The sequence below is a fragment of the Podarcis gaigeae genome, assembly GCF_964106915.1.
Source record: "Podarcis gaigeae genome assembly, chromosome: 7".
NCBI classification, from domain to species: domain Eukaryota; kingdom Metazoa; phylum Chordata; class Lepidosauria; order Squamata; family Lacertidae; genus Podarcis; species Podarcis gaigeae.
In genome coordinates, this window is record NC_139683.1 from 78,386,809 (window position 1) to 78,412,307 (window position 25,499).

At 40.9% G+C, this 25,499-nt stretch overlaps 1 protein-coding gene across 6 annotated transcripts in view; it reads left to right on the forward strand.

Annotated features, from left to right (window-relative positions):
• The window catches only part of LOC310848310 (catenin delta-2), a 204,860-nt gene that overhangs the window by 21,818 nt on the left and 157,543 nt on the right, over positions 1-25,499 (forward strand). For 3 of the 6 annotated variants that reach the window (XM_083747179.1, XM_083747182.1, XM_083747180.1), the window contains exon 3: positions 15,882-15,950. The exons of the other annotated variants lie outside the window; for them this stretch is intronic. In XM_083747179.1, coding sequence (XP_083603305.1) covers positions 15,882-15,950 — 69 coding nt within the window. The remainder of the gene's footprint in view (positions 1-15,881; positions 15,951-25,499) is intronic. 6 annotated transcript variants of the gene reach the window in all.

Here is a 25,499-nt window from a genome sequence, read left to right on the forward strand (position 1 = left end):
CCTTTAATTGAGGTTGGGTAAGTGTTGACATATTGAGTAATAGATTCTTGTTCTTTAACTGTGTTGATGGAATCAAATAGATGAGGTTAAAAAGTCTCCAGGACTTTTTCTGTTTTTTAAATTGGGAAGGCCTTGGTGTAAATTCTCTTTCACTAAAAAGGGAAATTAAGTAAGGGGAGAAGATGTGTAGCAATTAGTTTTTCATACTAGTGAATACCAGTAACACTGTGCTTGGTAAGGCAGAGCTGCCTTCTCAACATTGCTGTGTTGTTTATTGCTTGTCTGAATGGGGCTGAGCAGCCGAAGGGAGTGGGCTGTTCGATCTATGCTGTTCATTTTCTTGAAAATTGCAACAGCAGCAGTAAAGGTTCTTCCTCATCTACCTGTTGTATATGTAACGTAAAGGTAAAGGGACCCCTGACCATTAGGTCCAGTTGTGGCCGACTCTGGGGTTGTGACGCTCATCTCGCTTTATTGGCCGAGGGAGCTGGCATACAGCTTCCGGGTTGTGGCCAGCATGACTAAGCCGCTTCTGGCGAACCAGAGCAGTGCACAGAAACGCCGTTTACCTTTCCGCTGTAGCGGTACCTATTTATCTACTTGCACTTTGACGTGCTTTCGAACTGCTAAGTTGGCAGGAGCAGGGACGAGCAACGGGAGCTCACCCCGTTGTGGGGATTCGAACCGCCGACCTTCTGATCGGCAAGTCCTAGTCTCTGTGGTTTAACCCACAGCGCCACCCTCATCCCGTTGTATATGTACTTGAATGCAATTATGGGACTGGTGCTGAAATCTTAGGAGACCCCTTTTTTTGCCACAGATGTCAGCATTCAGCCAGCAATCTTCTATCATGCCAACTGGGTAATGTTGAAGTTGCCTTGGTGGAATCCCCTTGAGATTATTTGAGAGTCATATTTCATGTGTTGTTCTGGGGGGGGGGGGAGTGTCAGTTTATGTAAATGTAGGAGGGGAAGGAGATGAAAGTGATAAAAAGCCCCAAAAGTCAAGTTCCGGCCCAGCCATTGGTGCAATTTCTTTTGAAAACCATCAGTCACCCTGTTCCCTAGATGCAAGGCTGTGGGTGTGTATGACTTGCTTCTGGACAGAGATCTGTTTAAGGTTTAACTGTACAGTATATGGTTTCATTTGCTTTAAGTGTTAACATGATATAGTTGCATGATATTTTAGAATGGAATCGGTATTCAAACTGTAGTCATAAAGTGATTGAGATGGTGACATGGAACATTTCATCTCAAGTACATCTAAACAAAGAGACAAACGTTTCACTGTAGAAGAATGTCAGTACGTTCCTGAGCAAATTTCCTTACGTGTTTACTTTTTTTACCCTGCTTTTCAGACAATTGTCTCCCAAAGTGCCGCACGTCAGTAATAAAAGAGTGAGAGACAGGCCCTGCCATCAGGTTTGCAAAGTAGAAAGATAAGACCCACAAGGGAAAGGGAAGGAAGGGAAAAGGTCCACTAAAATTTACACCTAGCTTTAATTTGCAAGAACGTTCATTGCTTCCTAGTTTGCATTATTTAATTTGATATTAGGTGTCTTGGAAGTTAAAATTACCCTCCGGCCTGTTAGAATTTTTGATTTCACCCTCTCAAGCGTTTCTCAGTTTAAGCATTTGCCCTTTATAACAGACATTCTTTAAATGTTACAATTGCCCCCTAGAGATTAACACGCTTTGAAGGTAGCACTCTTTATGTTGTAAGTGTAGGTTTCTGAATAGCCAGATGCTTCTAGCAAGAAATAATTGCCTCCGGGCAACCAGGCTGAGAAATGTCTCTCTCCAACCTGCACATATACCCCAGCCCTTTTCAGGCCATGCAAATTAGCACAGCTGTGTGTAAGCAAGTGAACAATAAAATATATGTGTAGGTTAGTAACTGTTGTGGAAGGAGAAAGCTCGGAGAGTCTGCTTATGACTTTCCTTGAACAACTGTCATTGGTGCGGGAAGATAGCCCCTTCTCAGATCCAAAAAAGTTGCAGCTATCTGCAGTTTTAGAAATTAGCCAGGCACGTTTTGCTACTGATATGGGTCCAGTTGTGACTAGGCAGAGATTTGTGGGCTGAGTACATTTTCGAGCACAATTCAAAGTGTTGGTGTTGACATTTAAAGCCCTAAACGGCCTCCGCCCAGTTTACCTGAAGGAGCATCTCCACCCCCATCATTCTGCCCAGATGCTGAGGTCCAGTGCCGAGGGCCTTCTGGTGGTTCCCTCACTGCGAGAAGCAAAGCTACAGGCAGAGGGCCTTCTTGGTAGTGGCACCCACCCTGTGGAATGCCCTCCCATCAGAAGTCAAAGAGATAAACAACTACCTGACATTTAGAAGACTTCTGAAGGCAGCCCTGTTCAGGGAGGTTTTTTAATGTGTGATATTTTAATGTATTTTTGATATTTGTTGGAAGCCGCCCAGAGTGGCTGGGGAAGCCCAGCCAGATGGACGGGGTACAAATAAATTATTATTATTATTATTATTATTATTATTATTATTATTATTATTATTATTATTTTATTTATTATTAGTGCCAGTTTGGTGACCACAGTTTAAAAACCTCTTCCTTAGTACATAGCTAGTACCATTTTCATTTCCACTGTGTATGTTTCTCCTCCTTGCATACTGGGACAAATGAATTATTGTAAGAGCAAGGTACAATCAGACAATGTAGTTGAGATCATAGACTTGTAGAATTTTAGGTTTGAAAGGGACCCCAAGGGTCATCCAGTCCAATCCATTGTGGTGACCGTAACCTGGATTTAAAGTGTCCTTTGGCACCTACCTTGTATATTTGAGTTTCTAATACTGGCTACTTGGTGATAAGCTTTGCCAGGATTTCTTGACCTTCCCACCAGGTATAATTTAATATTTTCCTACCAGACAGGAATTAATAAAGAAAACTTCTGGATATTAGAAGGCATGTGCCTTATCCACTAAGTATAGCAGGGAAAGAAGACTAGATATGTGTCACAGTAATTTCTTTGGAATGATTTGCAAGGGTGTTGAGTTGTATGAAATGCGATGAAGCTTTTTCGGTCCTGGGTTGCAGACTAAATACACCTGTATGAGCTACAGCTATTCCATGCATGTCATAAGTTAAGATCCAACAAGCTAAAAGCTGCTGAGCATCTGTTCTGGCCTGTTAGTCACCCTGCCCCCACAGCTTTCTCCTACACTCCCCCCCCCCCCATTCTCAAACAGGCAGCAAAAGCAGGAATATTTACTAATCTCCTTACATGGCTAATGGTCCTTCAGCTGTGAGGTTCTTCTCTGGGAGTCTGCATGCTCATTCAGTACCAGTAAACCATAGTTTAGCTTACTGTGCCCTGAGAACCAAACCTGTTTTGGCTTTGGTGGAGGAGAAGGACTTCTTCTCAAAATGAAAGCCTGGACTATTGGATTTCTGTGACAGATCTACGAGAGAGCATTACGAGTGAGCATTACAAAGCCCACACAGAGATATAAATAAGACTGTTTCTTTCAGTCTACTTGTGGACTGAAAGTAGACTGTACGACAAGAGTTGAGAAGATGGGACTTGAAAACATCATTGTAAATAGGAAAGCAGCAGAAATATGGATGATTGGACTCCTGACGATTGCGAAGCATGGGTACCACCCACAAAAAAATTTAATTTGGAAAACATTTGGACTCTATGATGTGTATTGATACAATTTGGACTAATTGGTATGATATGTTTAATTTGGTAAATGGAAACTTAATAAAAATTACTTTTTTAAAAAAAAAAGAAAGATGAAAGATTACTTAATCCTGTGCAGAAAATTGTTAAAAGCAGACCTCAGCGTTTGCAATTTTGGACTCTAGTAGTGAATTTGGGATCCAGGTTTATTGTGAACTTCCCAGGAAGTACATCTGTCAGTTGCTAAATCACCGCCACAATCAGTGCTGTTTTTCTAGAAATAGAAGTGCCGGAACTCACCGTGAACACCTTCTCTGGCAATGGCGCTCACCTGAAAGGTGCCAGAGTTCCGGCGAGTTCCAGCTGAACAAAAGCCCTAATCACAATAATCACCAGTTTATTTGTATGCCACTTGCATGTAATAGTGTTCAAAGTGGCTCATAACATACCAAATGACCAATAGTAAAAATAGCAATTAAAAAAAAGAACAGAACAATGATAAATAAGCATAATGTCAATAAATACAGTAAAGCCATACAAAAACAGTACCGATAAGCTGTGCTTCTAGAGTTCTGTTACGTTTCTTTTTCCATGTAAAATAAAAAATAAAAAATCCAGGTTCTGTGTAGGGTTTTTAAAGGAATTTTCCTCACTGCATCTCTTAATTTGTATAATTTTAAGGCATGCTTTTGGTTTATAAATACCACAAATGGCCCAATGTTAACCAGGACCTAATCCTCCTTACCAATGCACAGTTTTGTGTGCAATAGGCTTCAGGGATTGTCCCTTCAAAAAAGGAGACAAGCCAAGATGAAAGAATTGCAAATAAAAGGCAGGGTGGAGAATCCCATGGTGTACTTCAGCATATACGCATTAAGATTACACTAGTGTTAAGTGGATTCTGTAACCTCCCCTGTGAGAAATGGGAACTATTTTTGCCCGACAGCTACAGAACTCACTACCTATAACAAAATGTTCTTTCCAAGTTACTAACAGGGTAGCTGTTAGTTTGAAAAAGAAAAGAAAAAAGAAAAAAGAGAGAGAGCAAGATTAAATTTAGGCAAGTACAGTATGGGTCGATACCCTTTTATTTCACTCATTTTTCTAGCTCTGCTTGCTATAGAATAGCATGGGAGAAAACATGCTTCTGAAATGTTCTGCTAGCACAGAAGGTTAATGGATGTTTCCAGAATTCAGATTGGCTTGTCACTTGAGGTGCTTGCTTCAGGTTATATAAAATCTAATGTCTCATTAACTTTGAATGTCTTGCAAAGGAAACTTGTATGTGAAAGAATAACAAGGGCCTGCCAGAAATAAAAACGGAGATGTGCAGCCTCCATTTCCAGCACACACAGCAATGAACAAAATTGCAAGACTGTTGGTGACTTCAAATATACAAATGTTTCATTGAATTCCCGCCCTGCCCCGCCCCCCCCCGACATACGTTATTCAAAGGTTTTTTCCGAGTATTGGGCAATTTACGTTCTCAGCATAATAACAATGTTTAGGTGTGTGTTCCTAGAGAATTTGGCTGAAATAATCCATAGAAAAGAAACAGCCATTCCTTTCCCACTCCTGCGCACAAATTTGTGTAAAGATAAAGGGACCCCTGACCATTAGGTCCAGTCGTGGCCGACTCTTGGGTTTCGGCACTCATCTCGCTTTATTGGCCGAGGGAGCCGGCGTACAGCTTTCGGGTCATGTGGCCAGCATGACTAAGCCACTTCTGGCGAACCAGAGCAGCGCACGGAAACGCCGTTTACCTTTCCGCCGGGGTGGTACCTATTTATCTACTTGCACTTTGACGTGCTTTCGAACTGCTAGGTTGGCAGGAGCAGGGACCGAGCAATAGGAGCTCACCCCATCGCAGGGATTTGAACCACCGACCTTCTGATCAGCAAGTCCTAGGCTCTGTGGTTTAACCCACAGTGCCACCCGCGTCCCACAGAAATTTGTATACATGCATGTATATTTTTTGAGATGAATGCAAGCAGGTATTTGTCTAAAAGCATCTCTAAAAGTAACACAAGTTAGCTTGCTAGCTGTGCAATGGACCATTCTCACATGAAAGAGATATGTGTGTAAGGCCATTTGTACATCCTTCGCTATTTGCATTCAGCATCTAAAGCAGTGGCAATTGTGTGTTCAGACCCAGAAACCTCCCCCCTAAATAAATTCACACTTGACTCAAATTTTTGGTTTGGTTTTTGGCAGAATTTAGGCCACAACTTTATTGATTACAGAAAGTGACTGGTTGCATAGGCTCTGGTTTGACTAGCTCCCTGCCATACAGGTAGCACTAGCCCAGGGTTCCAGCATAGGTCAGCCAAGAGTAAACACCTGGATAGGCGAAAAGCCGGGAACGGGCTAACTCTGCCACCCAAATGTCCCCTTGGACTCAGGCATGGGCACAACCCCCTCTCAGGGGTTGACCAAACCATCAAGTCCCTGGATTCCTTTAACAGAATATCCTTCACATACCCTTCACCTGAACCAGAGCCTATTTGCAACCTTACAAGTTGTGATGATTTGCTACGCGGCAGGCGAAACCCAAATGGCAACAGCCAATCAGCCAAGTGGGGAAAATGTCTGCCGTACCCGTCCCAACGACAGACGACGGTATAGCAAGGTCAAACGCAAAGCCCTAAAAGTAGGGAGAGGTGGGTGGGTGTTCTGAATGCATGCGCCAAAAGAGGAAGCTCTGAGTCACATGCATGGGCGTAAATAGGTCCCTCGAACCATTTAGACTGCGTCCCATTGGCCAGATTGCACCCAGCTACGAGGGACCTACCATTCGGGTGTTGTAGCTGACCAATCGTACCCACCCACAACACAGGGTGTCGGTTTTCCAGATCTCACCACAATACGTGCCCTCTTTAATGGAGGACCCGATTAATTATCCAAAGTGGTTCTAGGGGATATAGGGAGCCAGCCTTTATATCTCTACACATCTGGAAGATTTTAGATTCTCTGTGTTTGAACGAACTGAGCCAGATACTGGTTGTTCACATTATTTTCAGGTAAGAATTCTGAAATGCCTGCTAAATGGTCTTACAATCACCTGAGCCTGTTAGTTCCCTTAGAGGTCACTGACTGAAGAGAGACAAGCAGAGGCCGTCCAATGAGTAGTCCCAAGACTGAAAGCTGCATCTTTACATTCCTGATACTCCTTCAGCTTTGAAAAGTCCCTTTGAATTCATTTTGGTTTATAAATGTTTAAGCAAATAAAAGCTTGGAGGCTGAGATTCTAGCTGTTGTTAGGCTTGCTGAGGAGATAGAAGAGCTTATTTGAGATCTTGGAGCAGTTTAGATGCTGCAGTCTTGTTACTGAACAAGCACCCACTTCATAGTCTCTTGGATATCTGTTACCTTACCTTGCCTTGTCATGTCTTGACCCTTTGAGGCTATTTAGTAGGCCACCTGGCATGGGGCAAGACTCTTATGAAGGCCACTGGTATCAATTAAAGTGGAAACTCAAGAGGTCTCAGGATGAGCTGTAATATACAGACAAAGGTCAACTTCCAGTTTTATATGTCAACTTCTCCAGCCTCCATTACAAATTCAGGGAAGAACATAGTACTGAAAAGCTTGTACCTCTTTGATACAGTACAGGGAATTCTTGTAACTTCTGTTAGCAAACTTCTGTTAGCAGATACATGTTTCACTCACATACGTTTGAAGGGTCTTGTGTATTATTTAAGTTCTATTCTCCTCTTCATCCCTAAGGAGCCATGGGCAGAAAATACAGAACAACTTCTAAAAATAATTCTAATACAGATGCAATCTGGGGGGGGGGGTCCTTATTTTAAATAAATAAACTTGTTGCAAGAATTGGAAGGTACCCTGAGGGGTCATGTGATCCAACCCCCCACAATGCAGGAATCTCAACACACAGCCGGTCTCCCATTGAAACCACACCAGACTTACCTTAGCTTTTCAGATGTGCTAGTCGTTTTATTGCAGCACCACTAGGATGACAACAGAGATATATTAAGGCATTTGGACACTGGCAATAGTACATTTTAGCAGAATTATCCAGTAGCTCTCACAGATCTCAAAATGGGGATAATGTTTACTGAATATGCACACATGATAAAAAATATCTGTGTTTAATACTGCCGTGAGATATGCACATCTTTTGTGGCAATGGGGAATAGTTCAGTAATTCTAACCAAGGCTAAACTAACATATGCACACCATATGCAAAAGAAGCAAGCCCATGAGGCATAAAATGAGGAGGGGGGAGTAACTGAAGGGGTAGATAGAAAGCTGTGTGGGGTCTTGGAAGAAAGGCTTGCTCAGCACTGCTCAGAGAGGCACACTGATCTGCTCTTTTTGGGCTCCCATTGCAAGCTAGGCTTCAGACATGAGCATTAAGGCGGCATGGGGTTTATTGCATTAGTTTTACTTTTGATTTCTAACTTTCCTTCCACATGGCAGTACCTGTCGCAATAATGAACCATGGCTTTTGAACTGATACATCAGCAAGTCACGCTAATTTTTAAATGGTGGGGATGTACCCAAATTTTGTCAACACAAGACATGGTTATGAAGGGGCTACAAACTGATTTTTTTTCCCCTGAAAGCAAAAAACACAGAAATGTGTGCAGAACATTAGAAAGGCTGAATAAACTGCTGCTGGAATACAGCCACAGGATTTGTAATATTGTGGATTTATGATGGCGTGGTGATTTTAATGGTTGTGAGTTGCCCTAAGTGATGTCAGGGTGGAAATGTTCTTTTACACAACACTTAATGTAAATAAATAAGCTTCTATTAAGTGTTGGCTATTAAGTTTTGTTTCGTACCTGATGCCTTACCCTGCCTTTCTCCCATCATGAAACTCAAGGCAGTATCTGTGGCATTCATGTTTGGTACCCAGATCCAGAGCTACATTACTTGATCAAGCAAAGATGCTGACTATACACCATTTTGAGCATCTTTTTTGACACATAACTCTGAGCTTAAGCATAGATTTCCAAACTTTGCTTCTAATACCACACCAATAATAAGTAATTCCCTAAAACATTATTGTCACATATTCCTTCTCTGCTTTTGGCAGCCGGTGTGCTGTCATTTCCCCATAACATTTCTATTAACTGTTGATTAGAGAGTCCCACTCCAATTTCTTCAGATGTTGTAACCAAATCTTGCTCAGTAATGTTGTGGAATAAGCTGTGGAACAGCTGGGAGGCTGTATTAGTAGGGACTTTGTATGGTCTTTTTTTACTTTTGATATGTAAGATAAGTCACACTTAATGCAATATTCTTTGTGCAGATGTGGTACTGCATTTTTTTCCTTCTAGAACTGGTGTATAGACAGGGAAATTGCAAACCTCAGTGTACACTTCTCATTCCACTCAAGTGCATATACATTTCTTTTAAAAATGAAGCATAAAAATCCTGCAACCCTATACAAACCTACCTGGAAGTAAGCCCTATTGAACTCATTGGGACTTCTGTATAGGTTTGTTCTTTGGATCATATGAATTTATATTCCTTGTGATGAAAAGCATTGCTGCTTCTTATATGACCCCAGTTGTTAATTGCTTCCAGTTTCTTTGTCTCTGAGAAAATGTGAAGGCTAAGAGGAAAGAGATGTGAGAAAATTAGTCATTCTTTGAAGCATTTCATGAGTATTAGTGGATTTCTTGGGTGAAGATGACTACGACAATGAATTCTATTAATTGTTCAAATTAGAATTCAAAATTCAGTGAGCCTGCCGGTTTGTGGAAGAGATCTCATTACAACTCGAAGATATTGAATATGTACAAAAGTGAGACTTTCTGTGCATTTATGAACATATAACATATTTATGAAAGAATGTGAAGGGCAAGTATTGCTTTTATTGAAACATGAATGAAACATTAACAGTAGGTTATTACTTGGCTGTTAGGTTGCCACTCTGTCACAGAATCTCTGGTTGTAGTAAAGGCAGGTATGCTCCCTTGTTCTGTAAGTTATCTTTAGTAAATAAAGTTGAATATTGAATCAGTTGTTAGTGAGAAATGCCTACATTGGACTTCTATGAAGTTTGGGCAAGTAAATGTTCAGTTAGCATACACATATCAGTAATGGCAAGTATTCACTGATTAGATTTTCAGCACTTACCGTATTTTTCGATCTATAGGACGCACCTTGTTTGAGAGGGGGAGAACAAGAAAAAAAAAATCTCCCCCTCTCTGCTCAGCGCCCCTTCAGTGAAGCGGCAGGAGAAACGGAGTCCCTTCCATTTCTCCTCCCGCTTGATTGAAGGGGTGCTGCGCAGCTTTCCCTCTCTGCTGAAGCCAGGAGAGTCTTGCTCTCCTAGCTTCAGTGAAAGGAACCTGAAGCCTGCAGAGCGCAGTGGGAACTCGCGCTGCGCTGCGCTCCGAAGGCTTCAGGCGGCTATCCCTGAAGCCTGGAGAGCGAGAGGGGTTGGTGCTCATTGACCCCTCTCGCTCTCCAGGCTTCAGTGAAAGCAATGCGAAGCCTCCGGAGCGCGGAGGGAGTGCTCCCTCTGCGCTTCAGAGGCTTCGCGTTGCTATCGCTGAAGCCAAGGAGACTGCATTCACTCCATAGGACGCACACACATTTCCCCTTTATTTTTGGAGGGGAAAAAGTGTGTCCTATAGAGCAAAAAATACGGTACATCTCTTATGAAAATATCACCAGCACATGAAGTAACATTATCCAAATGTTCGAGGTCTTAATTTGCAGCACGGTGCTTCTTGAGCTTTAATTTCTAACTTTCTCAATATTCACTCTAATTTCCTGCAGCTAAGGTTGTCTGCTGTTGACCCAAGTTATATGAGCTGCTTCCTTATCAGTAGTAGCTACCCACTTATTGCCATAATGCTGCCGTTAACATCTTTAAAATTCCACCTGCTATTTTACATAACCTTTGAAGAGATGTAGTTAATAGAAGAGCTTAACTTTAAATTTTGAACCAATGTGTAAGACCCATTGAAATCAGCAAATCCATAGATGCAGCAGCCCTTACAATTGCTAATTCAAATAATTTGTCATGCTTCTTGTTTTAAAGTCAGTGAATTGGAATAACAATTCTGTTCACCTGTATATGTGTGTGTTAAAAGTCATTCACATAGAAACCAGTCTGTTAAGATGAACCCTTCTCTCTGACATGCAATATTCAATATTCAAGCAATATTTTACACTTGGGGCAATTCAAATATGCTGTCTCCCACCTGTATCTAATAAATGTGCTGACTAGGAAGGATTTGTCCATGTGATACATTTGATAATGTAGCTCTACTCTAAATTAATTCATCATGGTAGTTTATCTGCGAGTTGTAGGATTTGGCTACATTTTTAATAGCAATCTGAGGGTCCCAAACTTCAGCTGTTTCCTAAAACTGTTAAGTCCTACTTTCATAACATCTTACTTGGCCAGCTTAAATCCGTCAATCACTTAATTGTACTACAAAAGGTTGAGAAAGTAAAAAACAGCCAGGTATTATGTATATCAGTTCCTTTGAATGTTGGGCCATATGAAGCTAAGATGCTTAGCAAAATTCATCATGAGAATGACTAGATAGGTTGGAACAGAATTTGACCTACCTCCGTTTTCAGTACATCTGAGCTCCACTTTTCATATCTCATAAGAGTTGTCGTGTCTGTTGTGTGATTTGATTGTTTGCCTGGAAGAAACTCAGTGCCAAACTACATGTGACAGTAAACAAGTCATTAGGAACTCCATCATCTTAAAAAAGTAGCAGAGTAGCAGATCAGTTTTTGTTAGGACCTCAGCATGAAATGAGAAGAAGTTTAACTCTTTTCTCTCTTGCTGTGATCCCATCCAAAATCACCAGCACCTGCTACTAGTGCCAGGGAGGAACCTAATGACTTCTTGAGCATCCCTTGTAGTTAAAGTTTGATAGTTTTGCCACTTTGAGAAGGTGGGACTAAGGCGGAAATAGTCTGACCATTCAGCTCCCGGGAGTAAGAGACAGTATCCAATGGAAGCAGATTTTGGGGAGGGAGGGTGGGGAATTTCTGGCACCTCACCTTAAGGTGGTGCTACACAGAATGGTTGGATCCAAATGGGAGAAATTAAGGTGGAAATGTTCCCTAATATGAGAGAGGATGTTTCAGCCACATGACCATTTTCTCTTAGGAACGACTTTCCTATACATTTTCTTAACACCTTCTATCGTGTTAGGGCAGGCAAGTTCATTATGGGCCCAAAGAGGCAGTTGGCTCTTAAGCAGCTAAGGAGCTGAAACTGGAGTTCTGATATAGATTAAAAGCCCTAATGGTTGGGATGACCAGGTTAAATATGGACCACGGCCCAGAAAAGTATGATTATTCATCTTGCCCGGGGAAGAAGGTCCTTGCCGCTGTGCTGCTTTTGCATGATAAGAGCAGTTCACCCTTTTTAGGCTCATCATTGCTCACTAGCACCATTCAGGAGACAGAAGACTCAGCTTTTAAAATCTTCTTGTGGTTTAGAGTGCCAGGCTCCTCTGCATCTCTGCTAACGATGGTAAATACTTGCACAGTTTTGCACCCTGTAATTCTGTACTGTAGCTTCTTCTATATGCCTAGGCATACCCGAAAGATGGTTAGGATATACAAAACCCTACATGACTTGGGGCCAGCATCTGAAAGACCACAGGTTGGCCCAGGTTTTCCAATCCACTGAAGAGTCTCTTCTTTGTTACGCCAACATCTGAAGTGCATTTGGCAGGAACTTCAGAAAACATCTCAGTGGCTGATCTCATTCTCCGAAACTCCTTGCCAAAGGATTGCCAGCTTGCCCTATCTCTAACGACCTACCAGCAGGCAGAGACCATTGCTTTTTAACTAGCTTCACTTTCATTTTTTTTTAATCGTGTTTGTTCTTGTTTTATTATTGTTATCTGTCTTCAGCACCATTTGGGGAAAGGCAGGAGGCAAACACTTTTGGAAAAGTTTTTAGAAGCCATTTTGAAAGATGGAGTTGCACCACTAATGCTACTGGTTAGTATCAGAATAAACACATTTTCACTGTCCATTCCATTATAAAATATTCCATATAAGAGTGTTTTCTTTTTTCCCTTTCCCCTTTTTTTGTACATGCAGACCTTTGCAATTTTTGCCTGGGTATTCACATTTCTTGCTTTCAGTGGATTGCTCTAGAAGAGGAAAGAGTGGAAGCAGGAAAATAGTGGAATCCATGAACAGCCTTGGGTGGGTACAGCAACATCCTCCCTGTGGGTGACTGTCCTGGTTTTCCACCAAAAAGCCTCCCTTTCTGAGAGCCCTGTCACAGCTTAGCAAATCAGCAGCCTCATTAACACTCTGTGGTTTTGGCAGTCAGAACAATGGCAGGTAGCCAGACTTCAAATCCAGCTAGGCTCTGGAGAAGGAATGTCAGGAATCCATCAAATTAACTGTGGAGATCTGCCTGGGGAGGAGATCAATAGTGAAGTTGTAGACAATGCTGACAAGTCAACTATTTCATTGTCCTCTATAATGATGGGCAAAAGCCAGGGGCAGGGGCATTCTGTGTAATCGGCATCCTTTCTCCCTTTTTCTTGCACACTATAGCATTCAGAAGAAGGTATATCACTTTACATGAAAGAGAAAGTGATTTATGGTGTAGTCACATATTCTCAAACTTAGGCAGGATTAGGCACAGACGTTTGCGGTGTTAAATGAAGTTTTGATTCCATTTCCTCATTTTTAATCCATTAGTAATGATTGAGTGTAGTAAACCTGTCATCCGTTAACCAAAGAAAATGCGCTATTCTGATTTACATGTATCAGTGAGAGAGCACATGCTAATGGAAAATCTCTGAGGTACTGTTTTCCCCGTTTGTTGTTGTATTTAAAACACACACACACACCCCAAAAAAACTTCTCCATGGAAAATACATTGATGAAATTGCTGATATTCTGTGCATCTTTCTGAGCCACTTAGAACTAAGAGAAACGTGTGAAACTTCAAAGCACTGTGTGTGGCGCTTTCCAAGCATAAATTGGCACAGGAAGCTTAAGGTATTCAAGCATAAATGGCAATGCAAAACAAACAAAAAACCCAATCCTTTGTAGGAAAGGCCACATTGCCTTTCAGCAACCCGAAACAGACACAAAAGGAGCTGGCCACTTTTCGGTGGTTCCAGAGCCAAATTCAATTGACATGAATCTGATGATTTAAATTTTAGTGGGTTGATATATGCAGATTGGCTGTGAGTGGAAGAGTAATGTGAGAAAGGGACTCGGTTCTTTCAAAGTCATTGCGAATCCTGAAGTTATCTGGTACCCAAGAGAGAGCAATGCAGAGTTATCAAGATTTCAGCTGAGAGCCACTGGAGCCATTAAAAGTCCATCCTTCTGATGGTGCCAGATAATTTATCGCAGTGCCATTATATGCTGTGTAGTTTTCCAGACCTTGAAGTGGCTCTTTTTCTGAGTCGAGAACAGTGGGTTAAATACCTTCAGTGCAGAATATTTAAACTTAAAGTGACATATGCCCTTTCATTTCTTGAATAATTTGAGAGAAATGTGTGATTACCATATGTATGCTTGGTCATATATTGACTTGGTTTGGAAAAGAAACATTGAGATTCAGTTTAGTAGCTCTGTAGTAGTGACTAATGCAGGGAATCGTCATTCTGTCCCTAACCACATCCAAATCTCTCAGCTATCAGTCACATATCCTGGGAAATTTTGTATCATGAAAGTGGATTTAAAGGATTTTTGTACCACCCCCCACACACAGTTGGTCACACACCCCACAGCAGCAGGATAAAATTAATATTCCTGTACCCATACATTTTTTGCCGCCAAGGGGTAAAACAGTTTAGAGGCTGTATTAAAAAAAAGTTCCTAAAAATAATGTGGAACTACATGAAATGTGTAGTTTTACCCTTGCAGTCAGAGCCAGGACACTATTTGGTATAAAAGTGTTTTATTTCTAAGTGATACTAGTTAGTGAAGAAAGGTTTGTGGTGGGAAAGGGACCATAAAGTGTTTTATGGAACTTTCTAATTTTTTTAAAAAAATGCAATTCAACTAAAATTGAACATGATCATTGAAGCTAAACAACCCCAAGAAAAATGAGGCTTGCTCAACGTTTGCAGGAGACCTGACCCCTAAACTGCAGAATATGGGTTTCAGTCAAGATGGGCCTCATCTGGTATCATTTTCACATAACCATGAATTATGGTATGCTGTACAGTACCAAGTGGATTTTGAGATTTGGTTGACATAAAAAATGTTCGGTGGGATTTATTGGCTTTCCCTTACATAAAAAAGGAAACGTACAGAATTATTTCTTATTTTACCTTGTTGGTTGTCTGAATATCCACTTTGTCTCTTTTCCGTTACCTGTTGTTTGACATTTAGTGAGATATTTTTATATCCCTTGGATACGGAAGAGCTTTGATCATTCTAGGAAAGCAGATTACAGCAGACTGATCTATAGGCTTCTTGGACATGTGTGCACATTGTCCTCCAATACATGCAAGAGTTTCTTTATCACTGCAACATCCAAGGTAGTTCCGTGTGCATATTATTGGATCTGTCTGTGTGCACGTGTGTGCGCGCGCGCATGTACACACACACATGTGGTGGTGGTGGATTAAATCCAACATTGCAGGGAAAGGGCAAGCTATGCTTGCTGCACTCTCTGCACATTAGACTTTGTTTAGACCTTGGGATCACAGTCTAGAGCTTTGTTCTGTTCTGTCAGTTTAGAGGTTTGCCTAAAGTGACTTCTCCAGCAAAGGACTGGTGCATTCAGTTTGTTGCGTTCAGGTTTTTACTCAATATTAAGTGTCTAGTTGCAGCTGTTAAAACTGGATAGAAGACTTCTTTTCTATATATGTTGTACTTTTGAACATTATCTTCTTTCTGTCAACCTTACTGTCCAAACAATGGTCTGACACTGAACAAACCACATTGATAAAATCATCACAAATGTTACCTTTATTTCTGCTTATGACAGGTTTGCTTCTAGTACCTGTACAGTTAAATTCATAGCCACTGCAAAAATGGAAAGGTGAATAGTGTCTTAAACGTGGAACAGTCATTTGAAAACATATACTGTATATGTATTTTTGCCCCAATAAGTTAAAATGATGCAAAGAAGCTCAACTGCCTTATTTGTTTAAAATATAACAACACTCGTTACAACTAATTTTAATTGCAACTATTATATTAGAAGTGCACATTCTTCTCTTAATGACTGATTGAACCAGTGTATTTGTTTTTTTCTGCTAACTTCCACAATTCTGTTCCTCTCCAGATCTTTCATGAACCCTTTTACCTGGATGAAGGTTGCCTCCAATAAGATTTCAAATACGCATTCAAATGTGTATGTACTTGAATGATTGATTCATTTCTAACACATTTTTAAGAGGTCAGGTTGCAATAGGATCCCACCTGCACAGTGCATCACATCCCAATTGACATACGCATGTAGGCCTACTTTTTTTACTACATATTAATTGACCCAACTGTACTGATATACTCCTTCCTCAAGTAGTTCAAAGCACGGTAAAAATACCTTTAAAATAATGCTAAGACCCAAAGGGTTGTATGCGTTGCACACAGTGAAGCTTTTCAGGCTCCCTTTCATCACAGTAACTCCTTGCATGCACACACCAATTTTTATTTTTATTTTTATTTCTTAAGATCAGGAACTTATCTGGGGACGCAGGTCTGGAGTATTAGGGGTTGGGTGCTGAAACACCTGATCTTTTCTTTCTAATTTTATACAAACGGAAAGGGGGAAAAGCATTAGACAATGTAAGCTCTGCCAAGCTATGACCAAAAGCCTTGTTTAAGCAGTACAATTTTCACTTGTCTGCAGAAGCTTTAGTAATAATGTCCTGCAATTTATGTAGGACTGTTGTAATGTCAACAAGTATTCTGGTTTGTTTTAAAGTTTTGGTTTGTAAACCCTAGAGGTTTAAAACTGTGGATATAAATATATGCAGGATTTGGTAATTGAAGAACTTTTTTCTTCAAAGGGCATAATCATTTGGCACTATATGGAGCACTGATTTTTATTTTTTTTAAGAATTCATTTGTGTATGCTTGCAAATTATTACAACATTTGTGCTTTTCACGCTGTGTATGTTGTATTCTAGGGTCCAGTATCATTTATCATGTTAAATTTTAAAACATGTGATACAAAAAATGTTGTGGTTTTTTTTAAAAAAAAAACTTCTGGAATGATTGGCAGTATTTCTTTATTTATTCAGTAGTATAAATGGCATGGCACTTCACAGAGGTAAAACACAGATAGTATAAGTTTGGATAAAAGGGAGGACAATCTGGGATTGAGGAGGAAAGAAATTCCGTTGCATACAATGTATTTGTATATGGAAAATCTTTTTTGATGAATATCTCCTAAGTCTGTCACGTACAAGAAGGACCTCTGTGGAAAGGATGGCTTACAAGGCCAAAATGACACAAACCTATCCTAGCTGGATTGCCTAAAGAAAAGGAAATGGAAAGAGAAAGGGTGGGGGAATGGATTTGTGAATCTGCAATCAAAAGCACATTTTACGATGGACTGCAAGTTGTGGCACTGAGGAGGTGGTAACCAAATACCACCTAGTACATGGACATAATAGTGCTATTCAAGGCCACACTAGACTTCATACTGATCACACCGTAAATGCTTCTGTGATAATTTAGTTGTTTATTTTTGTAATAAACAGCACATACAGAAGAGTGAGCCAAGCTGGACTGTGGACACTTTCATCCTGTGATATTTAGGTGTAGTCTTTACATTGGGACCTTGGTGGGGTCAAATGTTTAAAGTCCTCCCACACCACAGATACAAAGTAGTGTCGACTTTTGTTCCTGGACTTCTTTGTTTGTGGAAAGTGATGCACAAATCAAATAAAGAACTGTTTTTCTTTTAAAAACCTCACGTAGGCTAAACTTTACTGAGGGCCTATCTGCAAGAAAATCTAGTTGCCCATCCATCCAAGATCTAGCGCTGCAAATTTCAGCAGATTGATTCTTACATGGGGGACTGTGAGATAAGAGTTACAGATAGGTAGCCGTGTTGGTCTGCCATAGTCAAAACAAAAAAAATTCCTTCCAGTAGCACCTTAAAGACCAACTAAGTCAGTTCTTGGTATGAGCTTTCGTGTGCATGCACACTTCTTCAGATACACTGTGTATCTGAAGAAGTGTGCATGCACACGAAAGCTCATACCAAGAACTGACTTAGTTGGTCTTTAAGGTGCTACTGGAAGGAATTTTTTTGTTGTGAGATAAGAGTTTGTTTGGTTTGTTGACTCTATCCTGGAACAATCAGTGAGACCTTTCTCAAACTGAGTGCCACCTTGGCACTCGGTTAACAGGCTATACAGGTAAGCAGTGGGGTCATGAATGACATAACATCTGCCCAACATAGTTGTTTACCCAAAAAGGTTTTAGAGCTTTCTAAACATGCATTTAGATGTGGTCTCTGATTTCTGATTGAAATAAATAGTTTTCTGCAAGTCACTTATCAGGTACACTTTTGTAGCAGCATCTCTGAAATATTTTACGACTAGATTGTTTCTTTTCCTCATACTGATTGCACTAGGATAGCGTATGTCACCTTGTTTTGGGATGTACTTTGATTGTAACAAAACTAATGACTTCATTAATTTCAACACAGCCACATGAAGGTCGAATTAATCTCATTTACTAAGAACTCTCAGTTCTTGCGGTTCAGCCTCAATTATGAATTTGCTTGAGATTTTAGATAATTTTTTAAAAATGGTGTGTGGGTTTGGTTTAGTTTTTTTAAAGGGAATACTGAAATTTACCAAACAGAAAACAACCCTGAAGCATCTCTGCCTTCTTGCTTCTAGTCTGATTTGTAATGTATGTTAAGATATACATAATTACTTGTCTTGACAGAGTAATTCAATAAGACAGTGATATAATAAAACTGTTTCTTATTCAAAGAGAAAAAAATCAGTGATTGCTTAGACCTGTCAAACTGAAGAACAGATTAATATTACATGCTGTTGAACAAGGACAGATGATAGAGACAGGAGTTTGTATTCTACTATAACTCAATTTTTAGTGTGATATCTGGCTAGGATATAAATATATTCATATATTTCCAGGGCACCAAGTGAAAGTAGTAGAATTTGTGTGTTAATTCCTAACTGGGAGTCATCAACCCAGTATCCACGGGCTTTCAATGATGCCCTCAGGCAGGGCTTTCATTTTCATCTTTTTTATAAAAAAACAAACCAATTATCTAATTGTCTTGGACTGGTTAAACACAAAGGAATGGTGGGAGGAATCAGCTGGGGAACAATCAAGGGGAAAAGGCTCAGAGCCCATGCAGTGGTGGTAGAACATCAGTGAGTGGCCACAGAGAGAAGAGGGAGAAGACTGAGAAGAGGTGTCAGAAGCTAAAGGGTTAACAGGACTTAGTGCCTTAGGACTTAGTGCCTTGAGATTTTAGATAATTTTTGGCAGAGAGGGTCAAGAATCAGAAGCTGAAGCAGGCGAGTGGGATGAAGGACACCAAGAGGCAGAGATTAGTCAAGCTGGTGATGAACCATGGGTAACCTCCTCCTGCTGCAACAAGCTCCCCTCTGCCCTAGTCTCTCAGAATCAGAAGAGGCATGAAAAGAGAGGAGCAAAGACAGGCTGCATGCAGGCGCAGTCTCCGATTGCTTAGAAGAGACATCCCACCAGATGTCAAAGAGAACAACAACTACCAGACAAAAGACATCTGAAGGCAGCCCTGTTTAGGGAAGCTTTTAATGTTTGATGTATCACAGTATTTTAATATTTTTTTGGAAGCCACCCAGAGTGGCTGGGGAAGCCCAGCCAGATGGGCGGGGTATAAATTATTATTATTATTATTATTATTGAAGCAGCCCTGGAGAGGAGGAGATATAGGTGGCTCTGGGAGGCAGGGTCCTTTTGTTTCCTGGAGTAAGACCTACAGGGCATGAACTGCTGTGCTCATGAAGCATGAAACACTGTCTAGTCTGTGAAGATTGTGCTTCGCTAATAAAGAGTCAGTCCCATCTTTGGACTGTGCGATTTACTGACTGGCTGGCTCCGTGATGCCAGTTACGAAGCAAAATATGTAGGTTCCCTTCTAAGCAATTTCTCTTAAACGATCCACCCTGGCTGCTCCCACCCATCGGTGTATTTAGCCAATGAGTAAAGTCAGAGCCGTGATTGATACGTGAGTTGTTCACTAGGCAGAAGGGAACCCCCAGGGTCCTAAAGAGCTGCCGTTTCCGCCTCCTCATTTGCTGCTCTATTTGTTTTTGTTTCGCTGCCTGCCAGCCACATGGAGCAGTTGGCAGACAGCTACTTAAGAAGCTTTTAAAAAATGTGTGTGTTGCGGTAGGGGAAGAAGCGCAGAAACCACTCACATGCCTGCTGGACACATTGAACAGTTGGCAGGCAACTAACTGCTTGAGAAACACGGGAATCCTCCTGTTGCTGTTGTATTTGTTTTGCACATGGAGTAGGAGCCGCCTGAGGGAGGCTTCAGTTGTTTATGGGTGTGTAAGAAAGAGGAGACTGCAACCTTTTCTTGTTTCTGTTGGGTGCCCGACAGTGGCAATTGCTCCAAAGTTGTTACCGGGGGGGGGGGGGGAGAGGAGGCAAATTTAGAGCCATCATAATTATTTTGGTGGTAATAATGCTCACTTTTGCTTGCTTATTCCCAATCTGTCGATGAGGGGCAGTGCAGAGGCATCATCGCAACACACACACACACACACACACACACACACACACCACCCTTTATCCGAAGATCACAGGGCTGGTACACAGCAGAGGTTGTTCTCAAGTTGTCTGGGGTGGGCAGGGTTCAGTGCAAAGAGAGAAACATTATTAATATCATCTCCTCAACATGCTCCTGATTTTAAGAAGCATTGATTTTGATGGCATTCAGCCTCAAAAGTCTACATGAGTCTGGGCCAGTAGTGTTCAACTACTACTTTGGTAAGGCTTTCTTTGTATTTTTCTGTGTATTTTCCTTGTATTTCTATTTTTTTCCTACTCCATGAAGATGAAGATGATGATGTGATAATAACAACTTGCCAGCCATCATGAATTAATTTTTATCTTCGACTAAGCATGTTTAGGGCCGCAGGTGGCGCTGTGGGTTAAAGCCTCAGCGCCTAGGACTTGCTGATCGAAAGGTCGGCGGTTCGAATCCCTGCGGCGGGGTGCGCTCCCGATGTCGGTCCCAGCGCCTGCCAACCTAGCAGTTCGAAAGCACCTCCGGGTGCAAGTAGATAAATAGGGACCGCTTACCAGCGGGAAGGTAAACGGCGTTTCCGTGTGCGGCTCTGGCTCGCCAGAGCAGCGATGTCACGCTGGCCACGTGACCCGGAAGTGTCTCCGGACAGCGCTGGCCCCTGGCCTCTTGAGTGAGATGGGCGCACAACCCCAGAGTCTGTCAAGACTGGCCCGTACGGGCAGGGGTACCTTTACCTTTACCTTTAAGCATGTTTATGGCTGGCTGTAGCAATTCAGAATTGTTCTTGGATTCAGCTATCTTTCTTTCTTTAGCTAATCAACAACAGCACACCATCACCAGACAAGGTAACAACCAAGGCTTAACAGTCTCTGGGGGGGGAAAGAGGATTTTTCAAACTATATACACACAGAAATATGGACTAGATTGTTCCATATCTGACCCTTTTTACATTTCTGTCTCATTTCTTTTTCTGTTCTTCTGGAGGCAGCAGCCATTTTGCATTAGGCTGCAAACCCAGGGACAACCATTTTCTGGCTGGTGCCCTCAGCAGCGTCTCAAAGTTCCCAATGTACCCCTAGGCTCCCCCAAAATTGGTGTCCACTGTCCTGGATCCCTCATGCATGCATATATGGTAACCAGAGTTTAGGGCGTAGTAGAAAGTTGCAGGATCACATGCATTTTTCCCTTTCTTTTGCCCTACTCTGCCCTACTCTTTCTCTGCCCTACTCTTGCTGGGCAATTACATGCAATTATCACCAAGCCACCTAAGTACGCCCATAAATTCACTTCAACCAGTCTGATTAAAGTCAGCTTCTCATTTTCTCTTGGAGTGGTGATGGCCAAATGTAATTTTGGTGCATTTTGATGCATTCAAAATTTGTTGGGTTTGTGAGGAGAAAGCTCACATAAATGGATATCTCTCCCCCCCCCCCCGGCTTTATTATAGCTTTTCCGCCTCTATGGGATATTACTTTCCTATCTGTAAGAATTTTATTTTCCCCAGGAAGGGAGCATTCCACCATACAAGTATCTACCTGGATGTTGAGTATTATGACTGAAACATAAATTGACTTCTCCAAACTAGATTTGAAATGGGGAGAAATTCTGCACAAGAGGAAAGTGTATGCACCATCTTGGACTCTAAGCTTGACTAATTATATATTTCAATTTTTGGTTCATAATTTAAATTACAAATAATTTTAGAGCCCTTGAAGTCAAAAAGATTCCACATAAGAATTGCTGGGCTTATCAAATCACCATTCTAACAATCAGTGTTGTCCAATAGTTTTATTTATTTAGTAGACAGATTATTCTGGTCTCTACCTTGACTGTGAGCCAAACTACTAAATCATGTAATCGTTTAGAATTTATTCTAATTTCTTCATCGCTGACACAAAATTAGTGATGCTTTTCCTGATGAAGGGTAGCCTGAGATGAAATACACTGAGTTTTAAAAATGTATTTAGAACCGTCTTTGTAAACAGCTTGATGCAGTTGCCGTTATGATCTTATGGCCCTATATTATATGGTTTGCTTGTTAGCATAGCTATTCAGTTATCCACAATGTGCTAGTCAAGAGCCATTGTCAGTAGCGATTTATAACCCTGTAAATAGTACCAATAGTACCAATAAAAAGTTATGATCGAACAGTTGCTGGTACCAGTAAATTCGACTCAGGTAGTGTTTAACCTGAATTTTTCAAATAATTAACCAGTTTGTAAAAATGGCCTTCTCAATAAGTGAGAGGATTCACAAAAATAAATGATACTTTTTTCCTCCCATTGCAGTATTAGAAAGAAAGTAGGGTTTTGTTTTTGTTTTGTTTTTTAAAAAGGAAAGGCCATATAATGCAGGGTAGAATATGTTATTAATTTTTAGCATAGAAGACTGGTTTATCAGTTCACCGGTTTATTATGAGTACATGTGTCTAGCAGCAAAATATGTTAAGCTTTATAATACTATTTATAATTAAATGTGTACTGAGTGACCATGAACAATTCATTATATCTCACTCTTAAATTTTTGGGTGCCATTTGATTTCAGCATCCTCTGAATTTTGTAGAAGCTTCATTTTGTATTTCCTGTTCTAGTAAGAATTATAACTACACCCACGTCCCACTAGTAGAATGCTTGTTGTCTGAAATTTCAGTTTTCTGAAAACAAAGAATCATACCTGAACCTCACCACACAATTGCATTTTAGGAGGCAGTAATCTTAGGAGCTACATGCTGAGCCAGAATTTCAGCTCTCTCATTCTGATATAACATCAGCTTTTTCCGTCTGGTAATTTAATTCTGAAAGCTGGACAGCTTTAGGAACATTCTCAAACAACAATGGAAGGAACTTGTGGGAAGGGATGCAAGAAATCTCTTTTGCATGCCTGAAGGATCCTCTTTTATGTCAATAAATGCAGTTTACTTTGGAAATGTTCTGGGAGGGTAAAATATTTGTTGCTGTTTTGGATGTAAGTGAGCACTTCTGGACTTACATAGAAAAAGGTCGTTATCTGGATACATTGTAGCCACTTCTGTCATTGGTGTGGTTGGAAATCCAATTTATGCAAATACTGCCATTGTCCCAGCAGCATAGGTTATACACAATCCATAATTTTAACTAGGTATCTGTTTTTTTTCTGAAGCCACATTTACTGTGGCAATAAAGAAATCCAAAATCACCATTCCAAAGGTGAGAGGCTTTTCCGTAGTCCCCGTCCCCGCCCCCGTAAAACAAATCTTGCAAACGTGGTTTAAATAGCTAATAGTTACATGACAAAGAGCAGCATTTTATACCATATTCTGTGTGCTTAATGGTCCGTATGAGCTTTCAGGGAAAAGGATTAACTTAAATTCTTGGACTTTCAGTTATGAATGCACAGATAACTAGTTAGGAAAACTGCTGATAATGAATCACTCATGCACCTCTCAGGTGAAAAACAACATGTTTATAGAAGGCTGTTTGCTTTCTTTGTCCTATTACACAGTTATGAACACCAGGTTCTTAATAAATATTATCTTCACCAAGTTAAGAGAATTAAAATCAACAACTACTGAATGCTTTCCACTCGATAACACACTCTCAGTGACTAGTTAAGCTCCGAAAAATGGTATCTCAGATTGATTGCAGAAAAACTGAAGATCAGGTCAATTCTTCTGCACTTTATGTGACCTATAAAACCAGTTCTTTCAAATGCTACTCAGTCAGGAATGCTATTTCAAAATAATTCAGAATGTATTCTCCATTAAAGAGATCGGGCTGTAAAACATATGAGTTCAAAGGATATAAACTGCCTGTGAGAGGAGTCTCCATTCTCCCATAAAATGATGATGGAGCCTATAGATATGGAATCTAGTTGGCTTTACACTTAGCTGATATTATTGAAAGGAAAACATTAAAAACACGGAAGCCTTATTGATTTAAGTCAGCATGGTAACAGCTTTTTTGGGGGGGAACCAGGACTTAAATTGGGTTACTTGTCTCAGGTAGAGTAAAAATGCTGACTGACGAATCTCTCAGGTGGGTGCATTTATTTACCTAGCTTAGCAGCTCTATGCCTGCAAGTGTAAGTTGCCAGTCATGGGGATGGAACATTGACAGCAATTCCTTTTGCCAGAATAGTACAGACATCCTGAGCACAGTTGCTATATCCACACCTCAGTCTGTGAGAAAAATAAGCAATGATAGAAACATATTATTAAAAGGTAAACTGCTTTGGTTAAAAAAAAGTCTCAAAATAAAATATTAATACCTCAGAAGATTTACCAAATGGATTGGCTGCTGTTGTTAAGCTTTGGGTTCACTACTAGCATACAGTACAGTGGTACCTAGGGTTAAGTACTTAATTTGTTCCGGAGGTCCGTACTTAACCTGAAACTGTTCTTAACCCGAAGCACCACTTTAGCTAATGGGGCCTCCTGCTGCTGCTGCGCCGCCTGAGCACAATTTCTGTTCTCATCCTGAAGCAAAGTTCTTAACCTGAAGCACTATTTCTGGGTTAGCAGAGTCTGTAACCTGAAGCATATGTAACCTGAAGCGTATGTACCACTGTATAGGTACCACTGTATAGGACATAATTCTCCAAGTACAGTCATACCTTGGGTTAAAGACCCTTCGGGTTAAATCTTTTCAGGTTGCGTCCCAAAAGTAACAGAATGGGTTACTTCCAGGTTTCGCCGCATGCGCAGATGCTCAAAATGACGCCATGCGCAGAAGCAGCGAATTGAGACCCACGCACGTGGATCCCGTTCGCAACCAGAAGTACACAAAAATAGGGAGGAAACAGCCCAATGAGGAATGAGCATGGCCATGAAATACTAACCAACTGAGACAAAAAACAACCACCACCACCACCCAACAACCCTGGAAACCAGGGCCAAGGGGGTGGGAAAGAGAATTTCAGCTGACTGGCTGATAAAACCCTGTACCTATTCTGCCTGGGAACAAACATGCCAGGCAGATCAACCATTTCTCCCTTTCTTAACTGGCAATATGAGGCTGAGATGTTGTGGTTTTCCTAGTGTCTCTGCTTGTTAGTGTATGGCTGAGCCAGGATTTGAAACCTTGAAACGATTTGAAACGATCTTCTGGAGAAAAGAAGTGTTTTCCCCTTTAATCTCGCTTTTCCCTCACATGTAGACAGAATGCAAGAGGCCTCAAATTAAACATTCA